The following is a 17231-nucleotide window of genomic DNA, read 5'->3' on the forward strand; positions in this document are numbered from 1 at the left end:
CTGAGTTTTCCCAAGCTCTAAGAGGAGTTCCACTGCTCTCTAGTGGCTGAATGTGGTCCCCCGACACCAACATTCTTTTATTTTCATGAATCAGCTCTTCACACATTGGCAGTATTGGCCTCCAGAGCAGGCACCAACACCAGGAGACCAGACCTTGTAGACAGAAACAGACTGAAAAATGATCCCCATCCATGGGTCCGTGGAGAGCACCAAATTTTGTCCAGGATGAGTGGCCAGTTGACTAACAATGAGCAAGTGTGAGTAAGCACTCTGTCAGGGAGAGCTGACACTGATGGATGAGAAAGTTCTTGGTGTTACTCTTTTATCGCTGCATACATCTTACACGTTGGCAGGCCACGGTGGCAAACAGGTCCTTGGGTGCTTAAAATGGACCACTTCTTAGCAGAAGGAGCAGCTCTTTTCCTGAAAAGATCTGGTTGAACTGATTTGGGGGAAAAGCAGTTAGAAATCCATTTCCTGCTGCCTCTCAGAACTTCATGACTTTGAGAGAAGAAATTTTAAAGACGTCCATTTCTGTTAAAGACCTGAGACTTGTTGAGAATGATTGTATAAAAGAGCCCCTGGAGGACGGGGACCTTGTGTTAGAGTATTTGTAACAGCTGACTTTTATTGAGCTTTTACTATGTGCCAGGCATTCTGTTTTACTTGTGCCATGTCATTCAGGTCTCAGCCGACCTATGAGGAAGACACATTCTGTCATCTTCCCCTTTGTGCAGGGAGGCAGCCAGGGCAGTAGGGCTGCTGTCCTGTAGTTTCTGGGGCACCATTCACCTTGTGCTTGCTGTGGTGGTGCCGCCTGGAGCAGCTTGGCAGTCGTGCAGGGCTGGGAGGGCCTCGATGGTGTGCTGTGGGAAAACAGGCAGGAAGCTCAGCTGTGCCACATCTTTTGCATCCGTGTTCCAGAGCCTGCCGCTCAGTGGGCACCTGGGATGGTTGGTTTGAAAGAATGAGTGGAGAGTTGCCCTTCTGAAAGGTGCATGGGCTAAAGAGCCACAAGACCTAGATTTGAATCTTGGCTCCTCTTATTGCCTTTAAATCAGCTGAGCCTCAGTTTCCGTGTCTGTAAAATGAGGAAATACCTGCGGAATTTACCTGAGGAAATAACAATAAATGAGTTAGGGTCTGGGACCGATAAGGTCCTAAGGGTAAATATTTTCCCTTCCCCAGTGTGAGAATTTGTGAGCCTAGACCTTATTAGAAAAAGCAGATTTCTACCTGCTGGCTTTCAGATCCTTCCTAGAGCTTGACTTAGAGCAGCATGTTTTAGAAAATTATTTGTCTTTTATAGTTTCTTCAGCATGTCTGATAAAATAGGTTCTAGAATTGCCGAGTTTGATTTCATACTTGAGTGAACCCTGACATGTATAAAAATAACGCGTTTCATGTTTTAAAAAAATTCCCACTCTCCTTAAGCCATATTAATGGAGGTATTTTTTTTAAATATATAGAGCAAGTAAAAGCAATATCTTAGTAAAATTTTCTTGATACATTTCAAATTTTGTCCTGAGTTGGATTGTTCTCTCAGAAAAAGTTAGGATTCAAATTGAACTACTAATACTAATGCTGATAAACTAAAATCAGAAACACTCTCAGAGGGTTTAGAAAATGGAGACTAATTTCACTGTTTTATTTTATTTTTTTTGAATGGGGCTATTTAAAAATAAATGCTTAGATACTTGAACAGCATTGCTAAATAGTGAATGGCATCTGTTTAATCATTTAAAACATTTAACTGAAATCCCAGTCTCATTTGAATTTCCAAGCAAAACAACACAAATTAACTGTATCCAGATGTGTGGAAATCATTCTGCTGTAATCTGAGCAAAAAGTAAGTTAGAAAGCATGCTTTTGAGGGTGGAGAGTTAAGAAAATAGAGCTGCTTCCATGCTTACTTGCTAATCTTAATTTCAAGCATTTGGCTCTGTAATTTAAGAGGCAGCACATGGAACAGAAGCAGTGTTGGACACTTTAAATTTAGGATGATTGGGGCTCACATTCCCAGATTTGCTAATCACTAGCTGTGTGATCTGGGCAAGTTCCTTATCTCCAAAATTCAGTCTTCCCTCCTGTGAAATGGGACTGCATTTACCTGCCATGTCTGAGGAGCAGACAAAACTCATGTGACTGTGCTTTGAAATTTCATAAAACACCACGTGGACTGTGTCTGTTGTGGTCTGTTTAGTAATTTGTTTGCCACATAGTATATACTTCTGGATAAGTGAGATCTGGCGTGGTGCTGATATGCTCAAAGGACTTCATTGTTAAGATGATTTTATCTCTTTTTAAAAAATTTTGGTGCCTGTTCTAAGGAAGCCCTCCTAAGGACTGTGGTAGAGAGACATGGTGTGTTTATTTGTGATGATTGACTGCTGTTGTTCCTTGGGACTGTTGACGCATGCGTGGGTTGACCTTCAGGCCCCTGTGTACAGATTTCAGGACTAAGCTGCCTGCTGCTGCTGTTACACAGCAAGACTGTGACAGCTGGCAAGGTCTTGGTCTTTTGGCTTTTTTTTTTTTTAATCCCTTAACAAAGTTGAATTCTTATTTTCTCCAAGTGTATATCTTAAAAAATTGTAAGTAATGCATTGTCTTTGAAAAAAAATAAGAAAACACAAGTAAACAAAAGAATGTAGCACCACCCAGAAATAAGCATAATTTTTAAAAATTTTCTTGCAGATGTGTATAATATGTATTATATAAACATATCTGTTAATTTTGCTTGGGAACATCTTTTTCCCTCAGTAAATATTGTATCATGGACATTGCCAAAAAATATTATATTTAATCACCATGTATATAGTATTTTTTAATTTTCCCTATCTCCTGATTGTTGGTGTTGGACCTTTACATTTACCTCCAGTTTTTGTTATTGTTGCTGTTGTTACTTTTGCTTTTTTCTAATCTAAACAGCGATCATAATGTCATTTGGGTACTTATCCATTTATTTCTTTAGAATATGTTTCTAGCAGAATTGCAGGTTTGGTGGGTGTGTATATAGCTTTATGCTTTCTGATTGATGTTTCTAAATTGTGTTAGAAAAGTTCTATCCGTTTGTGCTTCTACAAGAATGTTAGATTGCCCTTTTTACTACATCTTTATCGGCACTGGGTATTATTCTTTTTAATTTTTGCTAATCTAAAAGCCAAAAAATGGCTATTTAGTTTCAATTTATATTTCTTTGATTACTAGTGAACTTGAACAGTGTCTCTAAATGTGTATAGGCCTCTGCTTTTTTTCTTTTCTGTAAACTGCTGTGTCCTTTTCTCTGTTGGTGTATTGATGTTATTTATCTGTGAGCTCTTTTTACTTATTAATGCCCTGTGTGTTGCACATATTTCTCTGAGTTTCAGGGCTTATATTTTACATTGTTTACAGGTGTTAGTCTTTTTTTTTTTTAAGCCAGTCGCTTATTATTAATAAGACAGATACTTCATTTTAAAAGCATGGCTGGTCACAACTACTGAGCCTGTGCGTCTGGAGCCTGTGCTCTGCAACGAGAGGCCGCGATAGTGAGAGGCCCACGCACCCCAATGAAGAGTGGCCCCCGCTTGCCACAACTACAGAAAGCCCTCGCACAGAAACGAAGACCCAACACAGCAAAAATAAATAAATAAACTAACAAACGCCTACCCCCAACATATAAAAAAAAAAGAAAAAAAGAAAAGCATGGTTGGAGATGTGACCCTTGTGGCGTTTATGCCTGAGCCCTCTTCTCCTGGAGGTCTGCAGTGTGGGTGCCCCATGGAGTCATCTTGAAGGTCTGAGGGTGAGTCAGGCCCTGGCAGTCAGAGATGGGGAGCAGGACCGTGCTTTCTGGGACTCACAGGGGCGTCTGTTGAATTCTTTTAATAAGCATCAAACCCGGACAGCCAGGGTAAGGCGGTGCCCACCCAGGTGGCTGCAGTGGATCAGGGGGTGCAGAGCAGTTTCTGTCCCTCGTGGATGAAAGAGGGCTGAGTTGCGTACCCTTCCCCCCATCCCTGTCTCTCCCCACAGCCTGCGTGCTGGGCGGTTTGGGAGTTGGTGGTTGAGCAGATGGGTGTGTGTGGATGGCGTGGGTGAGCTTGGGGAAGGACAGTGGGTGCAGAGGCAAGTCAGTGGGTAACTAGGTAGCCGTCACAGTGTCGTGCACACCCTCTCTCTAAATGCTGGTCACTGGATTGTACCTCGTATTGCTGTTTTGAAGAGCTTTGTTCTGGAAGCTGGCTTCTAGTAACTGTGGGTGGGCTGAAAAAGGCAGACTTGGTGGAGGTTGCTAAGGAGCAGCTACCTGGAAACTACTGATGAGACAGAGCTTTGGTAGAAAAATGCAGAAATCCAAGGAGGGCGTTTCATTCCTGTGATATCATAGAGTTCAGACCAGACTAGGACGTATAATAGGACATGGTTTTGTGGGTTTAAAGGCTTCTTTTCTTTTGAAAATTGACTTGCTTTACATTTGAGTTTGTCTTACATTCATCCCGGTATGATAAATTAGGCAACAAATGTTCTTTTACACTTTATCAAGGCATTTATTGCTGTCACTCCTTCAGGGCCAGCTCCGTTTCCCCAGCTCCTCCATTTGAACCGTTGTACTCAAATCAGCCCAGCCTAATGTAGCAAATTCTATTTAGTGCTCACTGTGTGCCAGAGACTGCTAGGTATGGCGGATGCAGCTGTGAAGGGATGGGCAGTTGGCAGAGATGAGAGTGATAAACTCTCATGGGGGTGTGGTGGTCAAGGAAGCCTTCTAGGAGGAAGTCATCTCGCAGTTGGGGTTGGATGGGTGCCTCGGAGTTCTGTGGACTGTCAAGGGGGCAGAGGGAATAGCACGTGCCAAGGTGGGATAGGCTTGAAATGGTCTGGGCATTTAGGAAATTCTTGTCAGTTTAGTGTTGATAGAGTGTCAAGTGTGTGTGTACATTGGGGAGGAGGAGGGGCTGAGCGAGCCAGAGACCTGGTCATGGAAGGTCATGTGTGTCTGCTCTGAACTATATTGTGGCCTGTAGAACTTTATGTTTGAGAGAGTGACATAGGGTCACACCTGAGACAGGAATCCTCCCCTGTGCTTGTTAGTCCTGTAATCCTAGACAAGAAGCTTTATCACTTCATTGGGTTGCTGTGAGGATGACCAAATGACAACATACGATGTGTGGCCCACGGTGGGTGCCCAAACAGAATGCTCTTGTTCTTCCCTCTTGGCTTCCTCCTCTCTCCTATAAGAGAAATTGAGGGTAGGTCTCGTACTCCTTGCTCTTAGAGCTCGTCCTGCATTTGTGGAAAGCATATTCCCTCTGACATCCATTTCCTTCACCTGACACGCCCACTGTCTAAAGCAGAGCCCCCTATACCCGGTACACTGTCCCCTGGCTTTTCTGTTTGTTTATTCCTTAATGGGAAACCAGGCCGTTCTGACTGATTGTCTAAGGTGGCCTTGTTTTTGGAATAAAAAATCAGGATAAATCCTTCAGAGGATTTTTGCCTTGGTTTTGGGTATGAGAGTGCCAGGTTAATAGGTTGATGCTGAAATCATGGAATGTCTATGGACATTATTATTATTATGGTTTATGGGGAAAATGGGATATAATATTTAAACATTTTGTGAGTCAACTGGCTGCTCTATTACTATGGAATTTGATGATTTATTATATATAGTTTTAAGTGGCATTGAAGTAAAATCTGGGAAACTTGAATTGAAATTATTTAAAAAGACCTGTCTCATTGAGTTTACCATCTTTTTTCTTTTTAATGGCAAACTCCTTGTTCCTTCCCCCGGTTGCATTGCCTTGAAATTATGTGAGGATTTGCATGTTGTTCTCTTGCCATTTTGGGCGTTTGCAGTCATATTTGAAATTCTGTCTTCTCTTTTCTAAGCAGCAGACACACATTCAGAGTTTCCTAGAAACCTGTTGACAAAGTCAATTGCACTCCATTTCCTAGCACTTATGTGTACTTCTGAAAAGGGGGCGCCAAAGTCCTCCTTTCCTAAAAATGCTAGGAGCAGGAGCTAATTTGCAAGTGATTTAGAAATTGTTTTTAATGTTGAATTTCCCCTTCTTTTCAAGTTTATTTGGAGTCCACTTATCTTTGATCTCAGGGGAAGCAGAATCAGGCAGTTTAGCAAGCTCCTGTTTTCCTGAAAACATCTCAACTCTGTGCACGTGCATGTGTACACCTGCATGTATGTGTGTGTGTGTGTAAGTTGGTGTGTGTGTTTTGGGGGGGTGTGATGTAAATGGGGAAGCAGAAATACAGTGTAATAGGGATTCCTGTGTCCTTTCTATGTTTACCTCTCCTACACCTTCCACTCTAAAAAAAAAAAAAATCACTGTGATGAGAAGCATCACTACATTGATAGACACTTTTTGTTCTAAGAATTTAGATTTAGCATGTACTTCCACTTATGGAAATTTTTTCTGTGGTGGTGTTTCTCATGAAAAAAAGCTTTTGATAAAGGAAGAATTATTATATTAGGAGGGAAATAGTTTTCATTTCTTAAAGTATTAGGTGAAGCTAAGTAGAAGGAAATATATGTGCCTGGGAAAAATTAGAGTAAAATTAATTTCTTGTGAAACTGCGAAAGAAAGGATGGCCCAGGAGAAAATACAGGCTAGTAGTCTTTAGGGAAAGATGTCTTTAAGGTAAGTTGTGTTTCCCCTTTTACAGTAATTGATTACAGTTTTCCACAAAATTGTTAGCTCTTAGGTAAATAGCCGTCCTTCCCCTGTCCTTTTCTAATGTGTATTTCTGGCCTCTGGTGCGTTTACCCTTGGGCTCTTTGCAGAGACATTCTTGGACCAGGTTGGAAAAGAAGTATTTTTTTTCCTGAGGTTTCCTTATTTGCAATTTTCTTGTTTCTTCGTGACAGTTGTCCTCTGTTTTCCATACAAAACCAGCTCGTTTTTTACTACGAAGTCTGAGACTGGTTCTCACCAATGCCTTAAAACAGGTTACTTTCCCCCCTTGATCCCTGAAACTCAGAGTAAATGTGAGTCACAGAACATTGGTGAACTTTGACTCTATTTCCAGATTTTCCAGGACACATAAACTATGAAATTGCAAGGTTTGATTTTGGTGAATTTGTGTATATATATCTAGTTTTATTTGGGTACACTAGTTTTATATCTGTTTAATTTCTCTTTCCTTTCTAAAGGGCTTTTAATATCTCTTTAGGTTCCTTTTTTTTTTTTTTTTTTTGTGGAGAAAAAATTGTGAGAGGGGGAAAATGGGGTTGCCTTTTGCTCCCAAAGCTTAAATGAATAGTCATTGCCCGTAATGCCGTCTACGCTCATAGCTTCCCCCTGCTTTAGATGCGATGTATCCGGTGCTGTGAAGGTAATGATCCTCAACCACAGCAATATTCCCTAACAGGAGTATCTGTCATATTCATTGGGATTACCATGTTCATTGATTTGTGTCTGTAAATCTGCTGTTTCTACCCTTTAAATTTGATCTATAATTGGACCTCCTTAAATGGTTCAGATAAGGTAGTCTGTATTTTCTCAATGCAGCGATGCTGTCAGCTTCTCCTTTTTCATTATACATTCAGCAGACTTGATAAAATCAGCAGGACACCTCATTTGAAACTGTTTAATCGCTGCCTTTTTCCTTTGCTAAACCATTGAGGTGGTCAAGCGATGTACACAAATCATTTTAAATAGAAAATATGGTTTTCTCTGTGACCCAGCTAAATAGATAGTGTTATGCAAAACAAGTTAAAAAGTAATAAATGCCAAAAAAATCTTCTAATTGGAGTAAAAAATTGTGGGCAACTCTATCCTCTCTCCAAAAGTAGAGTATCCTAAAATATTGCCAGGACCCTGTAAAGACAAGATGATGGTTTTCTAAAGATTCTCTGGTTTCTGAACAAAACAAGTTTAAATTTTCATAGTGCTGAGCTGCCTTTTATATCCATTCAAAGGGAGCCCATACTTATTTGTAATGCCTTTACATCCTGCTTTTGTAGGGAGAAATTTGCTGTCTGTTAATATCTGTGCAGCATAACCTTTCAGCCATTTGCTATTGTGATAATAAATTTTTGTTTCTTTGTCATTTTGTCTACTCAGCTGTTACTCCTCAACGTACAAACTAAAAATAATAGCTCCAAATAAATGCCACATAATAAAGTGTTTTACAGTTGTAGCTGGAATAACCTGGTGGCCGTAGCTCACAGTCCTATTACCATTGCTGGTGCTGTAGTTTCTTCCCCGTGTGTCAAGGTGACTCTACCGGGGCCAGCTCATTAAAACAATCTATTCTTTCTAACTGGCTTGGTATTTAGCGCTATACCCAGCAGCCTGCCAAGGCACAGCTTTGGAGCACAAGAGTCACAGCACAGGATATATGAAATTATGTGGCATTCATTTTTGAACAAATACAAATTATCCATAACCTCATTTTCATGCTTCAGGATTTTATTGTGAATGATTTACAGTTACTCCTGTCAATAGTAGAAGTAGGGCCAGTTGCAGGTTTACCCGAGATAGTGGTAAGTGTGACTCCAGGCTTTTGAAGAGCAGTGTTTACCTGGTTTTTGTGGCCCTATAGTGTTAATATTTACATTGTACTTGAATGTGACATTGGGTGTGTTTTGCCATTTTTACTGCCCCGAGGTAAACTTGAGATGGAGAAGCTGGGAGTTGGTAAATATGCTAAAAATGCATCTTTTTTCCTACAGGTTCTGGCTCCTTAGCAGCAATGGCCGTGTTTGAAGATAAATTTAGGCCAGATATGGAGGTATGTAAGTTCCTGCAGTTTTATTCTCTTTCACATTATCTTTCTAGTTGTATGTTGGACATTTACAAATTGATTGCTGATTCCTCCAAAGTTTGAACAGCACTGCTGTTAGTTGGAATGCTCTTTGGCACAGGTACTATGTTTGCTGAGAAGACTGGTTACTTGGGAAAGCTTCATTTTGGAGTGGCCTGCTATGCCCTCCCTCAGGCTTGAGGAGCCTGTACTGTTCAGCTTTTTGCTCTGGCCTTTGGGCTGTCTGGGAATCTTCTTGGCTGTAAATGCTGCTGCAGTGTAGCATGTTTTCTTATGCGTTATCAGAATATCTCAAAATGACAGGTGTTTTGTTTTTTCACGAAGAATAGAGAAACTGTGTATGTCTTTGCATGTCACACAGACCTGGCCTGAAAACGCGGGCAGTTTGAAAAATCCCTGAAAATGCGGGCAGTTTGAAAAATCCCTATAGGTTGTTCTGCGTTTGGCAGAAGATGGGGACAATACCATGTGTGTAGTGGCCTGTTATCAGAGCATGATGTATGTATCTGGTGTCTCACATATATTTATAAGACATTCTTTTGTTATATTTTCTTTGGTAGTGGGGAGGGTGGTATCTTCTGAATGACATTCCACCTGTGTCTGCTTTAATGATAGATGTACCTCCATTAAGCAACCCCCTAGACCCCAAAATCTCCAAGAACAAGCCACAGGTCTTTCATTGTCGCTTTGGAAGGAGTGTTCAGTATGCTTGGATACTTTATGGTACCATGTTATTCCTCCACTGTGCTTTATCCTCGCTGCTGAACTAGCTTGTAGGCACATTACGTCCTGAAGGCAGCCCTCATCATCTGCCCTTGTTTTTTCGATAGATGTTAATTTTTTCATGGGTAGTATCAACTTGTTTTCAACAGTTATTAGGCTGTTTATGAGTGGTTTGCCCTATTCCTTAATATGTAGGTTTCTGCTCTTCCTGCTTTTGCAGTAGTGTTTTGTGTAGATACCAGCGGGTGTTTCTGGGAATTACTTTTTGACAATGCTTTATGCCTAATCATCTTTGGAAAAGATTGCATGTTTAAAAGTTTTTGTTCTTCTCTAGCTCATTGTCATTAGCGCATCAAGTGTCATTGGAGCTCGGAAGCTCTCTGATCTTCAGGTTTGGGCCAAGTGCCAGGAGAGCAGAGAATGTAGGGTCGTGGATGCTGCTCAGCCAGGACAGGGGTCTCCTGCCAGAAGCCACTACATCCTTGGTATTTGAGGATAGCACATGTAAGGGACTTGGTCACTGATGGCTAGTTTTCTCCCCTTTCTTGAATTATCTGCAGGAATTAAAACGTGTGACTAAAGATAGAATTTAGCTATAGGTGTTCTGTACTAGAAACAATAGTCTTGCTCCAATTAAGAATAGTAAACAGGTCCAAGTATCAACTGTAAATGAGATTAGAATTCTGTTCTCATTTCTCAATGTGAACATTTATTCCCATATCAGCATTATTTTCTGTTTGGGGTTCTTAAATACAGAGGAAAAATAAGATATACTAGGTCACTTAAAAAGAAAAATTAAAAACGATCTCCCAGTTTTCAAACTAAAGGAGAGGAATTCCTAATGCTCCACAAATCCATTAGAACTAATGCAGGTATAGAGAGAAGGACTGATGATTTTCATTTAGAAAATCACCTCAGTAGTGTCAGGCCCTCCTTTAAACCACATTAATCTTTTCAAATTTTCTTGAAAGCTGTGTCTGTTTCCAATTGATTGGGACTTCCATATGTTAAAGAAAAATGAGAATTGCATAAAAAGTTGAAAGCATGAGGTATATTAAAAGTGATTTTACAAAAATAAGCTCAAAATGGATTAAAGACCTAAATGTAAGGCCAGAAACTATCAAACTCTTAGAGGAAAACATAGGCAGAACACTCTATGACATAAATCACAGCAAGATCCTTTTTGACCCACCTCCTAGAGAAATGGAAATAAAAACAAAAATAAACAAATGGGACCTAGTGAAACTTCAAAGCTTTGCACAGCAAAGGAAACCATAAACAAGACCAAAAGACAACCCTCAGAATGGGAGAAAATATTTGCAAATGAAGCAACTGACAAAGGATTAATCTCCAATATTTATAAGCAGCTCATGCAGCTCAATAACAAAAAAACAAACAACCCAATCCAAAAATGGGCAGAAGACCTAAATAGACATTTCTCCAAAGAAGATATACAGACTGCCAACAAACACATGAAAGAATGCTCAACATCATTAATCATTAGAGAAATGCAAATCAAAACTACAATGAGATATCACCTCACACCAGTCAGAATGGCCATCCTCAAAAAATCTAGAAACAAGTGCTGGAGGGGGTGTGGAGAAAAGGGAACACTCTTGCACTGCTGGTGGGAATGTGAATTGGCACAGCCACTATAGAGAACAGTATGGAGGTTCCTTAAAAAACTACAAATAGAACTACCATATGACCCAGCAATCCCACTACTGGGCATATACCCTGAGAAAACCATAATTCAAAAAGAGTCATGTACCAAAATGTTCATTGCAGCTCTATTTACAATAGCCTGGAGATGGAAACAACCTAAGTGCCCATCATCAGATGAATGGATAAAGAAGATGTGGCACATATATACAATGGAATATTACTCAGCCATAAAAAGAAGCGAAATTGAGCTATTTGTAATGAGGTGGATAGACCTAGAGTCTGTCATACAGAGTGAAGTAAGTCAGAAAGAGAAAGACAAATACCATATGCTAACACATATATATGGAATTTAAGAAAAAAAAATGTCATGAAGAACCTAGGGGTAAGACAGGAATAAAGACACAGACCTACTAGAGAATGGACTTGAGGATATGGGGAGGGGGAAGGGTAAGCTGTGACAAAGTGAGAGAGTGGCATGGACATATATATACTACCAAACGTAAGTTAGTGGGAAGCAGCCGCATAGCACAGGGAGATCAGTTCGGTGCTTTGTGACCGCCTCTAGGGGTGGGATAGGGAGGGTGGGAGGGAGGGAGACACAAGAGGTAAGAGATATGGGAACATATGTATATGTATAACTGATTAACTTTGTTATAAAGCAGAAACTAACACACCATTGTAAAGCAATTATACTCTAATAAAGATGTAAAAAAAAAGTGATTTTAACACTCTGCTAAAGTAATTTTATATTATTTATTTAGACTTTGGATTTGAAATGATTCAAAGGCCATGAACTTAATATTGCTGATTTAGGGAAGCAAAGGGAAATGTGAATCATCCCTTCAATAAAATTTCTGATATTATCAGTCTGAAGAGTTGTGTTCCTTAGATCAATTTTATCTATAATTCAGAGCACTTGTTGTTTTGTATTAGCTGCGAGAGCTTGAAACAGGTTTACTGAATTCCCATTTCAGGTTGTTAATTAAATTTACAATTTTAGGTGAGTGGTTTTTATTCACTGAACTTATTGACACTTGACACAGACTGACAATCAAAAAAAGTCAGTTTATTAAGGAGAAGGTAGTACTTGCTTCTCCAGTGAAGTAAGTTTAAAAGTAAATAGAAGGCAGTGGTAATACTTTTAAAAATCTAAAGGGAGGGCTTCCCTGGTGGCGCAGTGGTTGAGAGTCCGCCTGCCGATGCTGGGGACGCGGGTTCATGCCCCGGTCCGGGAAGATCCCACATGCCGCGGAGTGGCTGGGCCCGTGAGCCATGGCCGCTGAGCCTGCGCATCCGGAGCCTGTGCTCCTCAATGGGAGAGGCCACAACAGTGAAGGCCCACGTACCGCCAAAAAAAAAAAAACTAAAGGGATATTAGATAATAAAATTATTGTGAAGACCAGGCAACTAACTGCTGGCCACCCTGCTTTCTTCTGGTGACGATTAAGTGATGTGGTTTCAGTGGAAGGCCGAGACTGCTTAGGAAAGTTGAGAGAACCCTGTTTTAGTGACTTTGCTGTGAAAGAGAATTCGGCCAGGGTGTCATTTCTGGCTCTGCATTTGTATAGAACTCATGGAAACATTTGGTTTCAAATTTCCAAACTTTATTTTTCTTTCCATGGAGGCTTTCTGTCTTTCTGTGGCAAGAAGCTCTCCATAACTTTTCTTTCTTGCCTATTTTGAGACTGAAGGGTTGGAATGACTAAGTCTGCTTATTTCCCTTCAGTAGGGGAAAGGATTCTGGACGTGTCTCAAACAAACCCAGGAGACCTGCCTCTCAGGTCTTGCATGGATCTCCAGGACAGTAACTGCTGCTCACTTCATAGAGAATTGCATGGGGAGGGGAAGTTTCAGGCTCTCATAATTACAAATCGTTTGCCAAACAGTGATTTTTAGGCCAGACTCATGAAACAAACTCTTGGCTTTATTGTTAAAACAAATAAATTAGGAAAAGCCCATAGTCTTTTTTTTTTTTTTTTTTTAAACTGCAAACCTGTGCCTTGGACAGTGCTGGGCCTAGACTGTAGTATTTATGGAATGAAAGTCCCTGCCTCCTTAAAAACCTTTAATGTTTTCTCAGTGTCTTTGGCTGCACAGTCTGGTATGGTAGCCACCAACCACATGTAGCTGTTGAGCACTTGAGTGTAGCTAGTCTGAATTGAGAGGTGCTGTAAGTAGAAAACACATCCCAGATTTCAGAGACTGGGTCCAAAAGTTTAAAAACATATCTCATTAGTAATACGGTTACATGTTGTAACAATATTATTTTAAGTATATTGGGTTAAATAAAAATATTATTAAATTTTTTTCACCTATTTTTACTTTTTTATACGTGGCTACTAGAGAATTTAAAACTAAATATGTGGTTCACATATTTCTATTGGACAGGGCTAGTCTTGAACTTGTCATTTGCATACTACATTTAAGGATTCTGCCATGTCTGGATGCCACCTCTACTGTTATTTTTTTTGAAAATTTTCTTTTACATCAGCTCACTGTTTTATAAATTGAGTTATCATTTACATAAAATAAAATGCACAGATCTGAACTGTATAGTGCGATAGATTTTGGCATTTGTAATTACCCAAGTAACCGTCAATCAGATCAAGACAGAACATTTCCTTCACTGCAGAAGTTCTCCTTGCAAGTCAGTTCCCTTTCCTCTCTTCCCTACAGCCACTCTAGTTCACCTATTTAATTTTAAGTTTATTTTTAAAATACAGTTTGTATCTATGAAATCCTGGGTTTGATATGATGGTTATTTTCCCCCCAAGACATGAAAATGAGTGCATACTATTAATATAAATAAAAAATGTATTCCTGTATCACCATCATGTAAGCCCAGGGGTATTAATATTAAACTTAGGAAACATAGGTCTGCATTCCTGCTCCACTTCAACCCTTCTCGCCTGCTTGCTGTTCCTTGAATACAGTGTGTGCTGGCTTGCTGTCGAATCCTGCTCGCTGCTGGTGCGTGCCAGCAGTGCTCTCACCTGCTTCCTCATTCATTTGTGTTCCCGTACTGCATTGTACACACCTGTCCCATTGTTTTATGGCTGTTTTCAGGGGCATCTCCGCTACTTGCCGAGAGAGGGGAGACCCTTGAGGGCAGGGACCATGAAATCATCTCTCCTCTTCAGCTCCTGATGTTCAGTACATGTTTATAGAGTTGAGACAGGATAATCCGGAGCTAAAGCAAAATCTGAGTCATCAAAAACCACCTGGGAAACGGAGGGGACTTTCTCTTGTTCCCATCTGGAAAGTGCTGAACTTTTTTCTTTTCTTTTTTTTTTTTGAGATAACAGAAGAAGATAACTAGTACATTTCTCATGTAATACACAGTATTGGGCCAGAGTCAACAAAGCAAACACCCCATTGAGTACACGGCCAAAATGAAGATGGGCCAAAGAGCAGATGCTCATTGGGAAATTACAGGCCAAAAAGCAGAACAGTGAAACCTAGCTGGGATTCATAAATGCCTAAGATGGGCTTCTGCCTTTAGAAGTAATCTGAACCAGTGATTTGCTTCAGGTAAAAGCTCTGACTCAAGGTTTCAGAGAAACCGCCGGCTAACTGTGAGTTTAAGGCCCATTAAAAATCTTTTAAAATTCTCATCCAGTTGTGGCCCTAACACTGCCTGTCCTAGTCTTGGGATGCTCATTTTCTTGTTTTTCTCCTTGCTGTTAGCCTGGAAGTTCTCTGAGGGCAGGAACTGTGCTTATTCGTTTCTATTTACTCACACCTAAAATGGTGCATAGTAGGTAGTCAGCCAGTATTTGTTGAATGAGTGGATAAAAAGATGTCAGAAGCAACCTTTCTTAGTTGGTCCCAGATTTACATTCCTTTGAAACAGTTTGATAACTTCACCTTTAGTGTTCATAGTTCTCAGATGGATAAAAATGAAGGCATTAAAAAATTGTATTACTGCTGATAAATCTCATTCTTTGTTTTTATCAGCAAAGGTGCTTATTTGGACACTGTACCTATGTATTAGCAGAATAGTGGATTTTGAAATGTGTGAGTTGACCTAATGACAGGGCTCAGTTGTATTAGAGGGTTTTTTGGTGACGATGAATTGTGTGGAGCCATTCCCCTAGAATTTTTTTTTTTTTTCCTATTGTTAAGGCTGGCATAAGAACTAAGCCCCTTATCCTGGTTATTATCCACAGGCTAGCTGGGCAGGAAATTAGTGATAAACACACTGTGGCCTTCTGAGTCCATTTTCCAGTTAAGTTATGAGGAATTTGACCACTGTACCTGGAAATATGGTGTTAGCTTTGTGCGAGTATGTATCTTGAAAATTGCTGAAATAAAAACTTTTATTTTAGGGTGGGGAGGGTTAAGGAAATGAATCTGATAGCTTAGGTTAGTTTTCCTTCCATCCTGTTTCTTTGTAAGAAGGAATGTTTCCATTTGGCCCAGTGAGAAATTTAAAGTCTTGAAGATTATAATTCATAAAAATGGGTAGAAGATTAATATTTAGTCTGTCAAGATCAGTACTGTCCCCTCTTTGCACTAATTGTCAGAAAGCGTGTGAGGGCTGCTGAAGGGTAGCGGTGTGCGGCAGGACCCTCACATCACAGGGAGATGATTCAAAGGCAAACTGTCCTGCACCCTCTGGTATCGACTTGCAAATTAGCATCTGGAATCTAATTAAACAAGCTTAATGAAAGTAGCAGCTGAATACTGCTGGAAAAGACAATCAGCTTTTTTCCCCTCTCTGATACATACTCTGTACTATTGAAGTTGGTCAACAAACACATCATGTGAGCACAGTTAAAAAAATTAGCATTTATTTGAAGAATAGAAACTGTTTTTCATTCTGTTACGCATTTGGCATGCTTTGGCGTCCCATGAGAGCCATGCCACAGCAGATAGTGCACAATATTTATAAATCCATGACAGGCAATAATAGCAACTTGAAAAATTCTTTTGCTAGAATCTCAAGTTGAGAGCTGCCAAAAGCTGAGAGGATCAGATCTGCAGTGGCAGCTGCTGTGCCCTACAGTTAGAATTCTAGACTTTGAAGATGCTCAACTTAAAGAAATGAAGACTGCAGGCTTAGCCAATTTTTGCAGGTTTCTAGAGCTCTGGCTCTCTGCCTTTTGAAGATGAGTTGCTGAAGCTTCTACCACTGCCTGAGGCGTGCTAACACCAGCAGGATCTTTTTTTCCCCCCAGTCTTAGTGTGTCTTCAGTTTTAAGTAGCACACGCTTAGTCAGTGCCAACTGTGATGGTCCTTTTTCTGGTCACAATACCGAGGGATGAGCTCTTACCCTATACCCTTTAGAGAGAAGCTGCAAAGATAGATGGTGACGTATACAAGTGCCACTTCAGCCGTCTGATTTATGGAGTCATATTTTATCACTTGGCAAGTGCTGGCCTCTAGAGAAGCCCTTACTGCTAAAGATGTGAGCAGTTATCGCCCTAAAGGCTTGTGTTTACCTCACAAACGTGATGCCAAACACGTAGCTACGGAGGAAACAGAATTAATCTGTCATTGCAGGCAGCTATAGATCCACTTTACATAATGAAAGAGTTGATACCAATATGGTGTTCTATAGCAAATTTTAGAAGTGACTGTAGTTTTTTGTTTGTTTAAGTCTAATAGTAGAAAGACACTGAAGTTTCAGATTTATTTGTGCCATGCAGATGGACAATAGTGTAAGAGATCTGCATTATTTTGATTAAAAAAAAAGAATCTATTCAGTTTGGCACATAGACTGGTCCCAAGGGGAAGCATAGAGCATGAGTTCAATGTGGTCAGATGGAAAAGGGCACAGGAGCTTAGGAGCTAGAGGATTGGCCTGTGAGTGTGTTTCCACTGTACGCACGGCACGACTGTGGGCAAGCCACAGCCCGGCACTGTTCATCCAGAAGACGGGGATCCAGAGACCTGCCTGTGGGTTGCTGTCAGGATTAGATGTGGTCTGTAAAGCACGTCATATGACGGCTCACACAAAATTGGCTCTAAAATATGGCAGCTGCTTCTGTTTTTTAGTAATTCAGTAGTAGGATACAAACATCACATAGCAACGACTAACATTATTTGTACTTGTGTCAGGCTTGATGAT

At 40.4% G+C, this 17231-nt stretch overlaps 1 protein-coding gene across 1 annotated transcript in view; it reads left to right on the forward strand.

Annotated features, from left to right (window-relative positions):
* The window catches only part of PSMB7 (proteasome 20S subunit beta 7), a 58531-nt gene that overhangs the window by 19554 nt on the left and 21746 nt on the right, over nucleotides 1–17231 (forward strand). The window contains exon 6 of the mRNA XM_060014171.2: nucleotides 8678–8736. Coding sequence (XP_059870154.2) covers nucleotides 8678–8736 — 59 coding nt within the window. The remainder of the gene's footprint in view (nucleotides 1–8677; nucleotides 8737–17231) is intronic.

This window comes from Delphinus delphis, chromosome 6, assembly GCF_949987515.2.
Source record: "Delphinus delphis chromosome 6, mDelDel1.2, whole genome shotgun sequence".
Taxonomy (NCBI): Eukaryota; Metazoa; Chordata; class Mammalia; order Artiodactyla; family Delphinidae; genus Delphinus; species Delphinus delphis.